Source organism: Syngnathoides biaculeatus, chromosome 12 (genome assembly GCF_019802595.1).
Source record: "Syngnathoides biaculeatus isolate LvHL_M chromosome 12, ASM1980259v1, whole genome shotgun sequence".
NCBI classification, from domain to species: Eukaryota; Metazoa; Chordata; class Actinopteri; order Syngnathiformes; family Syngnathidae; genus Syngnathoides; species Syngnathoides biaculeatus.
This window is the reverse complement of record NC_084651.1, coordinates 22,809,025-22,827,451: the sequence shown is the minus strand read 5'-3', so window position 1 is coordinate 22,827,451 and position 18,427 is coordinate 22,809,025. Positions and strand designations below refer to the sequence as shown.

Below are 18,427 nucleotides of genomic sequence, written 5' to 3'. Positions count from 1 at the left end.
AAACTTTCACGATACAGTAGGGCATGTCCGATGGTTGTGGTAATGCATATGATGGCACTACAAATCAGCCATGATGTCTTTGTTTACGCATAGAATACGTCACATCAGTGCAAGTAGGTCATGTGACTTGCCAAAATGGTGGCGCACATGAAAATTCATAATTGCCAATAAAAATCTTCTCAAAACACCATTAAATGATGTACATGATAACAGTACATGACCGATCGGATTAAGGCTTTTCATTTTTCAGTGAATGAGTGGAGCATTCCTTTAATACTCAGGACAAAATGTAGGTAGTTGTTTCTCACAGCCATGCATCAAGTATGATCCATCACTGGGTTATAAGAGAGGCACCAGTCGACAAAGGGCTTGACTGAGGTATTTTAGGAAAGCAAATAATTGTTCACATCAACCACAAGTACTTTATGTTCTCTGTAATACCCATTTGATTGATTAATCCTGAATCTGAGATTTGACTTCCAGCACCCCTGAATCGACCTTACTAGGGAGGCTGGGGAGTGTGATTATACTGTAGTTGGAAAACACCCTCCTTAAAAAGGGGGACCACTGACTGACTCATCTGCCAATCTAGAGGCACTGTCCCCAATGTCAATATGATATTGCAGAGGAATGTCAACCAGGACAGCGCCACAACATTCAGAGCCATTTGGAACTCTGGGGAAATCTCATCCACCCCCAGGGTCTTGCCACCGTGGAGCTTTAACTACCTTGTTGACTTCAAACCCAGACATAGGAGAGCTCCGTCTTCAAATTCATCTTCTAAAGGCTTCAGAACATGAATTGTGGGACAGTTCATGTATCAGGTTTTAGCTCATGTAACAGGTTTCTTTCTGGCTCAATATGACTACGACACAACCACAGTACAATAATCTAAAGTGCGATTACCATATAGTACATTGACCAGGCTACACACCATGGAAATTCGAATTCTAGAAAGTTGAGCAAACTGGATTTAGTCATATATAAGATCAGTGAATATTTTCAAGTATTGACAAAATTATGAAAAGTACTACATAGTTGCAAAACAGAAGTTTCACATAAAGTAGGTGAACAAAACTGAAGACTACTGCAGGCACTTGGGCACTCATCTAAATGGAAAGTAACACTGTATAATGTATTTGATTGGCCATACACTTGATGAAATGAGATGATCGAATGCACTTATTTGTATCACACTAACATGAGGGTGACTCAAAGGGTGGAGCTTTTGTATGCACAGATACAAACACCCCAGAAATGTGAAGTGGATATGGTGAACACTCATCTACCTTGCTGCATATTATTATTAGTCATAGTAGCAATAGTAGTAGTGGTAGTAGTAGTAGTAGTAGTAGGCTCTTCAACATGACCTGAGCTACGTGGGGGAGAGCCCAACACTGGGCATCTCCAACCTTATTGTTTGACTCTGTACTTTCAAATAAATTGTTAAACTTTTCTTCAGGCCTAATCATTGAAGTTTTACCTCGACCAGAGTAAATAGAGGTTGATGAATGAAGAAAATGAGAGAGAAGGAAGAGTTGAAGATGCAAGTGTGAAGGACCAGGAAGTGGCAATGATTACTAAGGGGGAAGTCAGAAAGGCACTACAAGGGATGAAAAATGGAAAGGCAGTTGGTCCTGATGACATACCGGTAGAGGTATGGAGGCAATTTGGAGAGATGGCTGTGTAGTTTTTGACCAACTTATTCAACAGAATACTAGCGGGCGAAAAGATGCCTGAAGAATGGAGGAAAAGTGTTCTAGTTCCCATTTTTAAGAACAAAGGGGATGTTCAGAGCTGTGGGAACTATAGAGGAATAAAGTTGATGAGCCACACAATGAAGTTATGGGAAAGAGTAGTGGAGGCTACACTCAGGACAGAAGTACGTATCTGCGAGCAACAGTATGGTTTCATCCCTAGAAAGAGTACCACAGATGCATTATTTGCCTTGAGGATGCTCGTGGAAAAGTACAGAGAAGGTCAGAAGGAGCTGCATTGTGTGTTTGTGGATCTAGAGAAAGCCTATGACAGAGTACCAAGAGAGGAACTGTGGTACTGCATGCATAAGTCTGGTGTGGCGGAGAAATATGTTAGAATAGTACAGAACATGTATGAGGGAAGCAGAACAGTGGTGAGATGTGCCATTAGTGTGTCAGAAGAATTTCATGTGGAGGTGGGACTGCATCAGGGTTCCGCACTGAGCCCCTTCAAGTTTGCGGTCGTAATGGATAGGCTGACAGATGAGGTTAGACTGGATTCCCCTTGTACCATGATGTTCGTAGATGATATTGTGATATACAGTGAAAGCAGGGGACAGGCGGAGGAAGAGTTAAAAAAATATGGAGGTACGCACTAGAAAGGAGAGGAATGAAGGTTAGCCAAAGTAAAACAGAATATATGTGCGTGAATGAGAAAGGTGGAGGGGGAAGAGTGAGGCTACTGGGAGAAGAGATAGCGAGGGTGGAGGACTTCAAATATTTAGGGTCAAAAATCCAGAGCAATGGTGCGTGTGGTAAGGAAGTGTAGAAACGGGTCCAAGCGGGATGGAACAGTTGGTGGAAGGTGTGTGGTGTTCTATGTGACAGAAGAGTCTCCGCTAGGATGAAGTGCAAAGTCTATAAAACAGTGGTGAGGCCGGCCATGATATACAGATTAGAGACGGTGACACTGAAGAAACAACAGGAAGCAGAACTGGAGATAGCCGAAATGAAGATGGTGAGGTTCTCGCTTGGAGTGAACAGGTTGGATAGGAATAGAAATGAGCTCATTAGAGGGACAGCCAAAGTTGGATGTTTTGGAGACAAGCTTCGAGAGAGCAGACTTCGATGGTTTGGACATGTTCAGAGGCGAGAGAGTGAGTATATTGGTGAAAGGGTGCTGAGGATGGAGCTGCTAGGCAAAAGAGCGAGAGGAAGATTAAAGAAAAGGTTGATGGATGTTGTTTGGGAGGACATGAGGACAGTGGGTGTTAGAGAGGAGGATGCACGAGATAGGTTTAGATGGAAAAAGATGACACGCTATGGTGACCCCGAACGGGACAAGCTGAAAGAAAAAGAAGAATATGTGTGTTGACAATAAAATTGAAATATGACCAAATTAGTATCATTTTAATTATGTTTTTTTAACAAAAAAAAAAAAAAAAAAACACTGTCCCTGATCTACCGTGGCCTGGAAGTGCAAATCAACAAAAAATTGTGGAAAAACTTTTATGTTTCAAAAATTAAATAAAAGCCAAAACACTTTGACATTTTAGGAAACAACAAAAGGCATAACACATTTACAGTTCAGGAAAAAAAACTTTATAAGAATTTAAACACTATTACATTTCAGAAAACAAATGAACAAAAATCAGAAACCTTTACATTTCAGGAAACATTAACAAAGCAGAAATGCTTTCACAAAAGATGCAACAAATGAAAGGAAAAAAAACAACTAAAGGGGAAACACCCAGAAAGGGAAGGTCCCATTTCACAGACATTCTTGGAAATCCCCTGCCATTTTTCAGCAAGACCCAACCTGCTTCAACATGATCGGCTCCTGCATCACAGTATGGGTAGCTACGCAGAAGAAACAAGATGTCAATCCCAAACATAATGAAAAAAAAAAGTTCATTAAGGTTAGGTTTGGGACGAGTGATCGGGTTCAGGTATTTTTGAATGAGTTAAGATTAGGATTATGGTGGTTAAGGCTGACGCACACCGACCACTGCCGCGGAACCCGACTAACTATGGTGAAATGTGCATAGTTTGGCAACTTTCCTTGAGTGGCACATCTTCACATCTTTCCCTACAGGAATATTGACTTAAGAAATGTGTCAATTTGGGTCTTGTTGGAGTTTTTTTATACCATAGATTACAATATACTGCTAAAGAGGTTACAAATGTGTTTAGGACTAAATGGAACGGTCCTTAATTGTTCAGGTCCAACCTGGAGGAATGAGCTACTTTCTAACCATTGGAAGTGCTCAATCTCAACAAATATTAATGACATATGGGGTCTCTCAAGGGTCAGACCTTGGACCCCTCCTGTTCAGTCTGTATATACTACCCTTGGATCAAATTTTCCTGAACTTTAGTTTTGACTATCATAGCTATGCAGATGACAGTTATATTTTGAGGTGTCTCCTGATGACTATACATCATTTGAGGTATTGTGCCACTGTCTAAAGCAGATAAATAACTGGATGAGCCAGAATTTCATCAACAGAACTGACATAATTGTTTTTGGCAATAAATATAAAAAGGACTACCGTTCATAAATACCTGGACTCATGATCTTTAAAAAGCAAACGCCAAGTCCGAAACCTTGGTGGTCTGATAGATTGACCTGACCTTCAACAATCATATCAAATCAATTACTGAAACTGCATTTTACCATCTTAAGAACATAGCTAGAGTGAAGGCTTGCATCTGTGAAGAAGATCAGGAGAAGCTTATCTATGCTTTTATCTCAAGTAAACTTGACTCTAGTAATGGTCTCTGATTGGGCTCCCCAAAAAGAGCATTAAACAGCTGCAGCTCATTCAGAATGCTGCAGCTCACCATGTGACCAGAGCAAAGCAGTCAGAGCATATAACTCCAATTCTAAAGACTTTACACTGGGCTCCAGTCAGTCTTCGAATAGATTTTAAAATTCTGCTCCTGATGTATAAATCACTAATGGTTTAGGTCCTGAATACATGAAAGAAGTGCTGATGGAATACAAACCCAGTAGGGCTCTGAGATCAACTGACTCAGGTCTAATAAAGTGTACAGAGTCCAAAGCAAAGATGGTGAGTCAGTATTTAGCTATTATGCTGCTGCTGCAAAAAAAAAAAAAAAAAGGAATACGTTGCCCATAGAAGTGACGTCAGCACGAAGTGTGAATGTTTTTAAATCCAGGTTAAAAAATCTTTTTTTCTCATGGGTTTTAGAGTACTTCAACTTTTCAGTGATATTGTTGGACTAATAGCTGATTTCGTGGTACCTTTATGTTTTTATGTATTATATTCTTTCAATCATGTAAAGCTCATCGAGTTACCTTGTGTATGAAATGTGCGTTATGAATAAATTTGCTTTGCTTTGCTTTGCTTGCTTTGCTACAGTGAAAATACATTTCAAGGTTTGCAAGCCTTGTCGCTGGGTTACCTCTGCTCAGGCCATATTCTGTAAATAGAATGTAAAGTACCAAATGCTGTTTAACACTAATCCTAACCTATATTCATAACATGTAATGTGCCTGTCAATGAAAAAGCAAAGCTTGTGACCAGAATGTTTGCAAGGTAGATTCCTTGCTCAGTATGTTAAAAAATTGGCTGACTGCTTCCTTGCAAATATAATAAAGTAATGTAAAATGTCCTTTTAATTCCTACCAGCATCTTCTTTCTTTAACAAACGCCTTATTATTTAACTTAACTCAATTTTTTTAAGCAAACTGTCTTCTACAGTTGTCATTGTTGTTGCTTTTTTCGTTGTTTTGGAAAGCAAAGTAAAAACAGCTACTGCAAATGACCAAATTGTGTTGAGGAAACACCACACTGTGTCGTCCTAGCCAATAGGGCTAGAACTGCAGAAGATTTTTAAAACTGTGTGCGTAGGTTGTGCTGGAGTATAAAGGGAAACTACGTGTTGTATATAATGCATCAAATGCCTGTACAGGCAGGCTGTTCAGGGCGTCCATCTGTACAATCGCTATTTGGGGACATCTTGTTACATCTGCGGAGACTACCATTTTGAAGCGAAATGGGTCTTTCCAAAAAAAGAGTCTGAGATTACTAAGAATGTCTGTTGAATGTAATATTTTCTTTTTGTCTTTTGTAAATTTGTTTCATTTTTTTGTAAAAGTGTTTCTGCTTTTCTTAGTAAGAAAGCTTCTTTCGGCGTTGCCATAGTGTGTCATCTCAGATGAAACGCACATATATGTTTGGCACAATTTTTACACTGGATGCCCTTCCTGACGCAACCCTTCTCAGGGAGTGGAGGTCCCAGTGGGATACGAACACAATCCCTGGTTTACCAAACCAGTGCTCTAACCACTGAGCTACGGGGCTGCTTTTCTGCTTTTCTTAATGATCTTAAATGTAAATGTTTTTTTTTTTTTATTGGTTAATTTGTTTTCTGAAGTGAAAACTCACTGATGGTGTAGTGGTACACACGTCTGACTTTGGTGTGAGCAACGTGGGATTGATTCCCACTCAGTGATGGTGTTGATATCTGCCATGTGACTGATTGGCGATCAGTTCAGGGTGTAGTCCGCCTTTCACCCGAAGCTAGCTGCGATGGGCTCCAGCTCTGTTGTGACCCTTGTGAGGATGAGTGGCTTGAATAATAGATGGATGGATGCTTTCTGAAATGTAAAACTGTGTTGGCTTTTTTTCTGAAAAGTGTTTCAAAATGTGTGTGTGTACTCGGACCCCCCCCCCCCCGACCTGCTCATCGAGGAAAGAGGAAAAAATGCTGCTCACTTCCTCACCTCATTAACATCAAAGAGGCTGATTGTTTAGCGTGTGACAGTCTGCTCTTTGCAATGAGCCAATCATATTGCAGCACCTCCAAATCCCCCCGCCCAAAAAAAACAACATACTGGTAATGTGCAGTGAAGCGTTACTGAAACCTTGACTTGTCAAAATAGTGGTACAATATACCTTCAACATGGTAATCTGCCCATAACTAATTCATATCAAATTCATTTTTTGTGAGACTGTTCCTGGACTTAAAATATGACATGACCTACATGACTCGATTAGGACAACGTTTGGGACGCACACTGGTCACACAATCAGAACTAGATGAACAATGTGGCTTTCAGAGTCTCTATTTACTCTCATCAATCGCCTCCCAATGAGACACTTTCACAAAGAGGCTGAATACAATTCATTTCATCAGAGGAAATGAGCTAAACTTTGAAAAGATGCCTCATCAGGCCCTTGGCATCAGGTTTGCAGAGTGAACAATTGCAGATGCCAGACTCTTAATTGTGAGATATTTTCAGCACAAAGCTCTCCTTTTAATTACAATTGCTGATCCTAGGAGCGAAGTTGTCTGGGACTTCATGCCCCTGGTAGGGTCACGCATAGCAAACAGGTCCAAGGTGAGGGACCAGACAAAGTACGACTCCAAAACCCCTATGATGACTACAAAAATCAGATTTTTGTTTCCCTTGCCCGGACACAGGTCACCAGGGCCCCCCTCTGGAGCCAGGCCTGGAGGTGGGGCTCAAAGGCGAGCACTTGGTGGCCGGGCCTGGACCCATGGGGTTTGGCCGGGCACAGCCTGAAAGGGTAACATGGGTCCCCCTTCCCATGGGCTCACCACCTGTGAAACGGGCCTTAGGGGTGAGCTGGGCGGTGGCCAAAAGCAGGGACCTTGGCGATCTGATCCCCGGCTACAGAAACTAGCTCTAGAGACATGGAATGTCACCTCTTTGGCAGGGAAGGAGCCTGAGTTGGTGCGTGAGGTCGAGAAGTTCCAACTAGATATAGTCAGACTCATGTCTACACACCACTTGGGCTCTGGCACCACTCCTCTTGAGAGGGGGTGGACTCTGTTCTACTCTGGAGTTTCCCATGGGGAGAGACGCTGAGCAGGTGTGAGTATACTTATTGCCCCCCAGTTCGGGGCCTGTACGTTGGTGTTTACCTCAGTGGATGAGAGGGTAGTCTCCCTTTGCCTGCAGGTAGGGGGATGGGTCCTGACTGTTGTTTATGCTTATGCACCAAACAGCAGTGCAGAATACCCACCCTTTTGGAGTCCTTAGAGGGAGTGCTGGAGAGCGCCCCCCTCTGGCGGCTCCATCATTCTACTGGGGGGACTTCAATGTGTGATTGTGAGTGTGACTATTGTCTGTCTCCATGTATCCTGCGATTGGATGGAAATCAATTCAGGGTGTACCCTGCTACCTGCCTATTGACAGCTAGGATAGGATCCAGCACTCCTGCGACCCTTGTCCGATGTGCAAAAATCGATGAGAAAAAAGTAAAGTGTTTTTAAAGCTATTGGAGAAGTAAAAATGAAAGATGAGCCGCTTGACATACATAGATTCTTTTGTTTGACTGGATGAATGAATTAGAAAAACTAACTGACCAGTGAACAGTGACAAGCTTTGTTCATGTTTTGCCATCGTGGGATCCAATGACAGTAACATGGATCCATATTAGAGGGTGGGGAGTGCAGCCCATTATCTAATACACAGAGAATCTTTATTATTATTGATGATTATGCTATTGAAGCTACAAAATAATTGTGAATTTATGTTGAACTTGAATACCAACCACACTGAACTAAGTTTATGGATTCAATGGATTTCCAACCTCCTTTCAAATTCTGGCCTAAATGTGAAAACACTTCAGTTCTCCCAAAAGAGATTGTTCTGTTACAACTCAAGCAAGAGTGATGGATAAAATAGATTATTATTAATCAATTAATTAGATCTAGATGCAGTACTTAGCAGAAACGTCTTCTTTTCCGTTCGGCTTGTCCAGTTAGGGGTCGCCATTGCGTGTCATCTTTTTCCATCTGAGCGTATCTCCTGCAGTTTCCTATCTAACACCAACTGCCCTCATGTCTTCCTCCACAACATCCATCAACCTTCTTACTCTTTTGTTTGGCAGCATAATTCTTAAATCCTTCTTGCAATGTATTCACTCTTTCGCCTCTGGACATGTCCAAACCATCATAGTCTGCTCTCTCGAACCGTGTCTCCAAAACATCTCAATTTGGCTGTAACTCCAATGATCTTATTTCTAATCCTATCCAACCTGCTCACTCTGAGAGAAAACCTCAACATTACTTCTGCTTCCTGTTGTCTCTTCAGTGCCATTGTCTTGAACATGTTCTGTACTATTCTAACATCTTTCTCTGCCACACGTATGCATGCAGTACCACAGTTCCTCTCTTGAAACTCTGTCATAGGCTTTCTCTAGATCCACAAAAACACAATGTAACTCCTTCTGACCTTCTCTGTACTTTTCCACTAGCACCCTCAAGATAAATAATGCATCTGTAGTACTTTTTCAGAGCATGAAACTATACTATTGCTTGCAGATACTTACTTCTGTCCTGATTCTAGCTTCCACTACTCTTTCCCATAACGTCATTGTGTGGCTCATCAACTTTATTCCTCTATAGTTCCCACAGTTCTGCACATCGCCTTTGTTTTTAAACATGGGAACCACCACACTTTTCCTCCATTCTTCTGGGATCTTCTCACCCACAAGTAAGCTGTTTAACAAGTTGGTCAAAACTCCACAGCCACCTCTCCAAATTGCTTCCATGCATCCACAGGTATGTCATCAGTACCAGCTGTGTTTCCATTTTTTAACCTCTTTAGTGCCTTTCTAACTTCCCCCTTACTAGTCGTTGTCATTTCCAGGCCTATCACACTTGCCTCTTCTACTCTTCCTTCTCTCATTTTCTTCATTCATCAACTTCTCAAAATATTCTTTCTTTTCGATTTAGCACACTACTGGCACCAGTCAACACATTTCCATCTCTATCCTTAATCACTCTTACCTGCTGCACATTCTTCCCATCTCTATCCCTGTGTCCGGCCAACCTGTAGAGATCTGTTTCTCCTTCTTTCGTGTCCAACCGAGTGTACATGTCTTCATATGCCTCTTGTTTGGCCTTTGTCACCTCTACCTTTGCCCATACGTTGCATCTCAATGTATTCCTCTCCTCAGTCTTCTTAGTGTCCCCTTTCTTCTTCGCTAACCTCTTTCCTTGTATGACTTCCTGTATTTTGGGGTTCTACCACCAAGTCTCCTTTTCCCCTTTCCTACCAGATGACACATCAAGTAAACCAAGTCCCCGGCCTGTCTCTCTGATCATGTTGGCTGTAGTAGTCCAGTTTTCCGGGAGCTCCTCCTGTCCACCAAGAGCCTGGCTCACCTCTTTCCGAAAGGACACACAACATTCTTCCTTTTTCAGCTTCCACCAAATTGTTCTTAGCTCTACATTTGTCTTTTTAATCTTCCTCCCCACCTCCACAGTCATCTTAGACACCACCATCCTATGCTGTCTAGAAATATTTTCACCACTCTCTTGGTGTTTGGAATGCTCAGAACTACTTTATCTAGTTCCTTCCAGAACTTCTCTTTCACATCTGGGTCACATCTTTCCTGTGGGGCATGGTCTCTAATCATATTATAAATAAGACAATCAATTTCAAGGTTCAGCCTCAAAACTAGATCCGATACACTTTTCACCTCCAAGACATTCTTAGCCAGGTATTCCTTTAAAATAACCCCTACGCCATTTCTCTTCCCATCCATGCCGTGGTAAAATAATTTAAAGCCTGCTCCTAAACTTACAGCCTTACTGCCTTTTCACCTGCTCCATGGATACACAAAATATCAACCGTGTTCCTAATCATCATGTCAACCAACTCCTGAGCTTTCTAACTACATACTGCACGTGTTATTTCTATCACACAGCCAATGCAAATGATGCAGAGACAGTTTGTCTTCGTGGGGTTGCCATAGTTTGCTGTGGCAGTTGATTTGCGCAGGTACAGAGGGCTCAAACGCAGATCGGGTCGCAACAACTAATGGTGAAAACACTTTTGACAGCGATCGCTCAAACAAAAATGATGAGGAGCACTGCAGTTTTTGGAAAGATTGGACAGCCTTTATGGAGAGAGAAAGTTCTACTGTGTGTCTAATTTCTAACAACAAAATTGCAATGTTGAAATGCTCAAATAGGCGGCACGGAGGAACAGCTGTAAAGTGTAGGCCTCACAGTTCGGAGGTCCAGGGTTCGATCCTGGCCCCAACTGTGTATCGTTGGCATGTTCTCCCCATGCCTGCATGGGTTTTCTCCGGGCACTCCAATTTCCTCCCATGTCCCAAAACATGTATTCATTGGAGACTCCAAATTGCCCCTCGGTGTGATTGTGAGTGCGACTGTTGTCTGTCTCCATGTGCCCTGTGACTGGCTGTCAACCAGTTCAGGGTTTACTGTGTCTCCTGCCCGATGATAGCTGGGATTGGCTCCAGCACTCCCGCGACCTTTGTGAGGATAAGTGGCTAAGAAAATGGATGGATGGAAATGCTCGAATATAAAACGCCACATCACTAAAATCCGTGTTCGGACCCAACAAAGTGAATGGAATTCAGATAGCTTTGCTGGTGCTTTAGCAATTGTGAGAAAACGGAAAGCCATTCACAGATCGGGATTATGCCAAATCATTCGTGCTTGATGTTGCCAATATACCTTTTGACAAATTTTCACCCAAAGACAAGATAATCAAATGAATAAAAGACATGCCTTTGTCGGCAAGAGCTGCTCACCATTGTACCATCATGATGGCAAATCAAATTGAATTACATTCATGATTAACAGATGGAAGTCTCAATGCCTGCATGATGATTAATCTCATGAGGTATGAAACAAAGCCATCAGCAAAACCGTGCAGCACCAGAAGTCGCATTAATGGTAAGAAGTACATTTGTCATCATCGTTTAGCAACATCACAACAATGATATTTAAAATAATTCAGAGACTTATTGTACCCTTTGTTGTTCTTTTTTCTTTGTTTGGAATGTCCAACTGCCGGAGAAAAATTCTTTGTGTGTTTTTACACACTTGGCCAATAAAGCTGATACTGATTCTGACTCTGATTCTTAAAAGTGTTGGTCCTACATAAATGCGCAAATGCACTTGTATTAGGATTTTAAAATATTACATGGCTCTTTTGTAATTACATTTTAAAATATTTGGCATTTATGATTGTCTCAGCCCAAAAGGTTCTCGACCCCTGCAGTATGGGATTCTTTCGATGAACACTCATACAGTATTTATTTGGCAAAGTTTTAAACCGGATGCCCTTCTTGACGCAACCCTCTGCATTCATCAGGGCTTGGGACCGGTTTACAGATATCACTGGCTTATGCCACCTTAGGGCTGCATTCAGTACTTAGCAGATACTGTAGGCCAAATCAATCATCCAAATCAATCATCAATATCATCAATTCATCCATCCATCGATCAATACATCCATCTTTCATCTTTCAAACTAGCCATCTCAAATTTCTTGTTTTAATGAAGTACAGTATTGTGATAATTGTGAGATATCAAATAATCATATATATATATATATATATAATCAATATCCATTTTTTAATCATTGGTATTTGTTTCTTGTATCTCCATAAAAAAAAAATAAGCTATGCGGATCGATACATTCGTGTCTTGACATCCAACTAAAAGAAATCTAGTTATCTTGCCAGTCCATTGAAATAGCATAACATTTTCCCTCATCCATATCCCACCATGTCTTTTTACTATCGAAGAAACCAAGTAACGTGAGCCCACAGCAGCAAGATGAATTGTGCAACCACATACACACTTATATTATTAAAACAGTCGGTTCCCCCTTATACTGTCATGCAACTAGCCAAGCACGTTAGTCTTATGTGCCGTAGCAAGAATCAGTGGGACGTCACTTCTGTTCATTGAGCGTACCAGGTCTGGCATCAACTGCATTGACAAGTCTATCTAAATGCTTCATACGACAGAACATAGAAGTAAGGTTCCAAGAAAGAGTGATGAAGGGGACCTTTTTTCATTAATTAATTCTTTGTGGGGGCGGCACGGTGGGTCAGTTGGTAAAGCGTTGACCTCACAGTTCTGAGGTCCAGAGTTCAATCCCGGACCCACCTGTGTGGAGTTTGAATGTTCTCCCCGTGCCTGCATGGGTTTCCTCCGGGCACTCCGGTTTCCTCCCACATTCCAAAAACATGGACCATTAAAGCCCAAGTGTCATCCCTATAAACATTCTAAAATAGATATTGTAATGGAAAATACATAAAACATTATTCACTTCAATGTCTATATGAAAAAATGAATGTGAGCGGAGAGCGCGTCATCCATGCACAAAGTTGCCTGTTGACAGCTGGGATAGACTCCAGCACTCCTGCGACCCTTGTGAGGATAAGCGGCTAAGAAAATGGATAGATGGACGTTTTCCTGATTCGGTGTTGCCGTTTTGTGGAAGAAGTTTTGACTTTGATGGATGGATGGCCTTCCCGACTCAGATCATTCCTTTTTATCTGGGGTTTGGACCAACACTGAGTTGGGCTGGCCCACACCCCAGAGACTAGATCAAGGCATATGGCACCTGGTATTCCCAATTAGTCCCCAATCTCATTATTAATCAGGCTTGACCCTGATTAGCTTTTAAGAACAGATGTGATTGGGTTTTCTTAGAGCCCTACAGCCGTGAGACGTATTTGTCACTCTAACTTTCAAAAACATAGAGGAATAATTGTTAAAAGATTAAGCAGGGATGGGCCACCATGGGAACCATCTGGTATTAACTTCAACAGTTTTTAAACAGCAGGGGGCTACTACAAGAAGCTATCATGGGAGTGTACATCGTCACTAACGTGTCAAAGGGCACTTGCAGATATTTCTGAAGTGCACAAGACTGTCACAGATGACTCCAACTCAAAGTTATTAAAAAGATGGTGGATACACTGTTCTAACAAATAAACTGGAAGGAGAAAACAAAATGGGAGGAATACATTTTACCAGACTACAACCACTAAGGTAAAATAAACATTGCTAAATGTAACCACCTAATCAACTGTCTACATCGGTACTGGTGATCACGTCTGACTTGCATGGCATTACTTGTAAATGCTAGATTAAAGTACTTTTGAGTCTGCTTAATTCCGAGGCATATTCTCTATTATCTTTTTCTTACCACTCAAAAAAACACAAAAAAAGACAGAGTTAATCCGGCTGTTTTATATTGAGGAAGCCTAGTGGGGTTCGCTAACATCTAATCTCTAAGATTATATTCTCACACACTTCCCATTTATTCATCCATCCATTTTCTTCACCGCTTATCCTCACAAGGGTCGCAGGAGTGCTAGAACCTATCCCAGCTTTCAATGGACAGGAGGTAGGGTACACCCTGAACTGGTTGCCAGCCAATCGCAGGGCACATTGAGACGGACAACAGTCGCACTCAAAATCAGACCGAGGGGCAATTTAGAGTGTCCAATTAATGTTGCATGTTTTTGAGATGTGGGAGGAAGGCAGAGTGTCCGGAGAAAACCCATGCAGGCATGGGGATAACATACAAATTCCACACAGGCAAGGCCTTGATTGAACCCTGGACCTCTGAATTGTGAGGCCAACGCTTTGACAGCTGCTCCACCGTACCGCCCACATTCATTCAAATACATAAAATAAGTCCACATTCGAGCAATAAAAGCTTTGACTCTAGATTTTGCTGAGTCCGTGGAATATATTTTACCTGAAAAGTATTTGTGTAGTCAGAGGTCACTGATGTTGGACAAGTGACCTTATTTTATAATTTTTACTCTAGTTGATAAAGGTGTTTAGATTTGATGTTTAACAATGGTGTTTTGGTCAGGGTGCTCAAGTTCTCCACACCAAACTAATACAACCATATCTTTTTGAGTCACAATAATGCTAGCAAAGTGCCTCTAAGACTCGAGAATTATGATTCAGGGGGAACTAAATGCTTGAGCTAATCCTTAATTGATGAATTATTAAACTATTAAAGAAAAGTCTCTCAAGATTTTTCACAATACTTATTACTTGCATTCATGTAAGTGCAAATCCATAGAATATATCTACCATAACTGACTTAAAAGTAGAAAAATGCATATCCAGTCATATTTCCCCGCTACCTAAAAATGTCAGTGTCACTATCCGACCACGTAGAAAAACAGTTCTTGGAGGGCTCAAGAGAAGTGAAAGCAATCAAGTGTTGAGTTCACGGGCAGACATGAGCAGTAGCACAGCCATCATAGCTCTCATCATCAGGCTTATCCTGTGAAGGCTCCTGGGATATTACATAAAGTGACGTATTCATTGACTAGGTTTGCAGACTGTCAAACGTTGAACATTTTTGCACTACTTGAGACCTTTATACGACACTTTATATTATCTATTTTAAGACATTCAGTGTAAAAATTGAGGTTAAGCACTCTGGCTGAAAGGTGAAAATGTCTGGCAAACCTCCCGCAAGTTGCACTACTAATTTCCACTATGTCTTCCTTTTGGCTTTCTACAGCTTCAGTACAATGACTCTATTTGGACCCAAGGGACGACAAAACAATAAAGGGAGCTTGATTTAAGTACTTACAGTTTTTCCAGAGCTGCCAAGCCATAGAAGGAGCTGTTCCTCAGCAAAGTGATCTTGTTGTTACTCAGATTTCTGTTCAAGGGCAAAATATGATTTGAAATGAGGTGAGATTACGGAGTGCACAAGGAAGATCATTTCACAAAAATTCTAGATTTGAAATGCACATTAATTACCGGAATGATAATTATTGGCCTGATACTGGGGGAAAAACATTGTGTCACACAGATTGGTCTGATATCCCCCCAAAAAGTGGACTGATGACAAGGGATGTCTCCTGCACAGGGTGCCGGTTGACTTACAATAGGTCACAAATACCCAAATATTAAAAAAAATAATCATATGTGAATTGGTGTGTTATTAATAGTTATTGTAACTTAGATCACGAAAGACAATATTTCAACATTGATTGCTTGTTTTGTATTTATTAACTTTATATTACAGTCATTGCCACGTCACCATTAGTGTACATGCTTTCTTTGGTGGTTTGGATTCAGTTCGATACTATTTCTCCTTTTTAGGGTGGAGGGGAGCTGGAGTTTATCCCACCCGATGCCCAGAAAACATCCCCCCAAAAAAGATCTATACCCTTTTTTTGTGTTAATAAGTTAATGAATGGGTATCTGCATGGAAATGACACAAGAAAGTGCTAAAAGACTGGATCAAGTTGTGTTATACATATCAATGAGAAATACTTACGATTGCCAAATATATGCCTTGTTCAAGGCTACCACAATAACAAAATTAAAAAAAGATTGCGATCCTGCAGCAACAAGTTGCAATTGCTTGAAAGAGGAACACTTTGGATTTAGCCGTTAGGTGTTTAATTGACTTGGACATGTACAGGTATGTATGCATATCATCTGAGAAAGACAAATGCTCTTGAAAATCATACAATGCAATTCCTGTTTTAATTCCTGTAATTTCCTGGCATCCAGTTCAGTGTCTACCACTCCACCTGCCTAGAGTGAGATGGAAATGGCTCCAGCACAGCTATGACCCTAGTGAGGATATGGATCGATGGATAAACGTTTAACGAGAAAAGCAAATCGATTCTTCCTTGGTTCTCTACCTATTAAAGTTCATCTTTACTAATTTGTACTACATTTGAATATAATTTCATAGTAAAGTTTGTAATGAATTTGTATTTACATGGAATAAAATTTAAAGTTCAAATTATAGCAGTTCTAATAACAGACAACCTATCAGACAACTGGCAAAAAACTATTTTTTACCACATACTGTATCCCTGGAATGGTTAGATATTCTTTGGGGAGAGAACTGATTACGCCCAGAGTGAAAACACGTTGGCCAGAGAAGGGAATTGTTCACAGGCGGTACTCTCTTGGCTGAAGATCAGGAAAGACCCAAGCTTCTGTCGGCAAAGACATATCATCGTGTGACATACCGTTTACATGTTGGCCTACCTCAAAGTTTTACTTTTCATAAAACCATGATGATGATGATTTGTTTTTCTAAAGTACAACTTAACTAATTGGGTCATAAAGAACATTATAAATGAACAAATCTTCTCAAAGAGAATGATAACATTTCAAATGTAGCCTATTTTCATCTATTTAGAATGATAATGTTTACTGTGCTTGAAGGGAAGGAGCCCTTTCCCAAGATTGTTTAACTAGTCCCGCAACATTTTTTGGATCTACTAACTTGCTATCGTCTCCTAGTCGTGTGTTTAAGATTACATTTTAATTTGAAATTGATTAGAACTTCGATTCAAAGTATCAATGTGAAATTTCTTAATTCAATTGGAAACACTACGCTGGGTAAATTTGAAGGGAGCCAAAAGTCAGAAAGCTACAGTTTATGTTTTCATTATTGTTGATCAATACATCAATATCCTACTGGGGCCCTGTCACTTTAGTTTTATTTTCACACAAAGCTCACTGACATGAGAAATTTTAAGCCACGAGATGCCAGCATGAAGTCTCACAGACTTGGTGAGAAGATGCTCATAGGGTTAGGGTTTCCAATATTTGATATATTTACTGAAAATGAAAACTGAAAATAAAGCTTTTTGTCATGTCTTGATGTTTAAGAACACTTGCCAGTTCTTTTGAGAGTCACATATGAGTTTTGTGAGATGATTTGACGGTGTTCTGTCACTTGGGTTTTGTTCTTTGTGTTCCCCAGACACCTACACATCCCTCTTTGGACATCCATACAAGGACAGGCAGCCTCTGTTTTAGCAAACTGAAGCGTGTCATGTGGTGTGTGTGTTTGTGTATCTGCTTGTCAGTCCCTACGTGATGAACTCAGGCATCTGCTTAATGTCCAGGAAATGAGTGGAGTAACATAATTGATCATTATGGAAACGGACCTACTTCTGGGTATATGTCCAACTCATTATTTACATTGTCAATTATGTTCCTTGTGGAAAAATTGCAAAGAACATAATTGAGAGACAGATTCACGATTTTAGCATTCTGTGGACTGCAGCCAATGGTGCATTCTAGCACAAACCATGTTAACGGCAAACTAGGGCTGCAAATAACAATTATTTTCACAAGTGATTAATCTGTTTACTTCATCGATGAATCGGATTTCAAAAATATGTTTGAATTTCCAACCCTTTATTGAATAACAGGACATTATTTCATATTGATTGTATATTTGTACAAAAAAAAATGCACAAACATATAGTAAATTTATTTCGATTCATTTACTGGTTCTTTTCATAACATGTCTAAAAATAGGCAACATTGTGGAACGTTGTTTTCCAAAGTCAAAGCAGATGAAACAAATGTTGATAAACAAATGCGATGAAACAAAAATAATGACTCCGCTTCCATGGGTATTACAGAAATCAAAGAATATTTACTGCTGAGAGGTGGAAATTGTCCTATGATTTTGACAATTGCAAGTTAAAAAGTTCCTTAAACAATTCATTGATTATCATAATAGTTAGATAATTTTAATTATTAATCAATTGTTCATTGATAACTTGTTGCACCTCTACTGCAAACAAAAAATGATATGTTGCTATATTACTAAGTTTCATACATATATGCATTTGACGGTGACTATTCTTAAATTTTTAATCGCAATTTACACACCATCCATCCATCCATTTTCACATTAAGATGGAGGGTTAGACCCATGGCTATATATTGACTCCACCCTGGACTGATCACCAGTCATCCATCCATCCATTTTCTTTGCCGCTTCTCCTCACAAAGGTCGTGGGAGTGCTGGAGCCTATCCCAGCTGTCAACGGGCAGGAGGTAGGGTACACCCTGAACTGGTTTCCAGCCAATCGCAGGGCGCATCGAGACAAACAGCCGCACTCACAGTCACACCTAGGGAAATTCCG

The 18,427-nt window shown here is 40.6% G+C and overlaps 1 protein-coding gene across 2 annotated transcripts in view; it reads right to left on the bottom strand.

Annotated features, from left to right (window-relative positions):
• LOC133509803 (adhesion G protein-coupled receptor A1) overlaps positions 1-18,427 on the bottom strand; it is a 244,421-nt gene that overhangs the window by 198,437 nt on the left and 27,557 nt on the right. For both annotated transcript variants that reach the window (XM_061837178.1, XM_061837179.1), the window contains exon 2: positions 15,100-15,171. In XM_061837178.1, the coding sequence (XP_061693162.1) occupies positions 15,100-15,171 (72 nt within the window). The remainder of the gene's footprint in view (positions 1-15,099; positions 15,172-18,427) is intronic.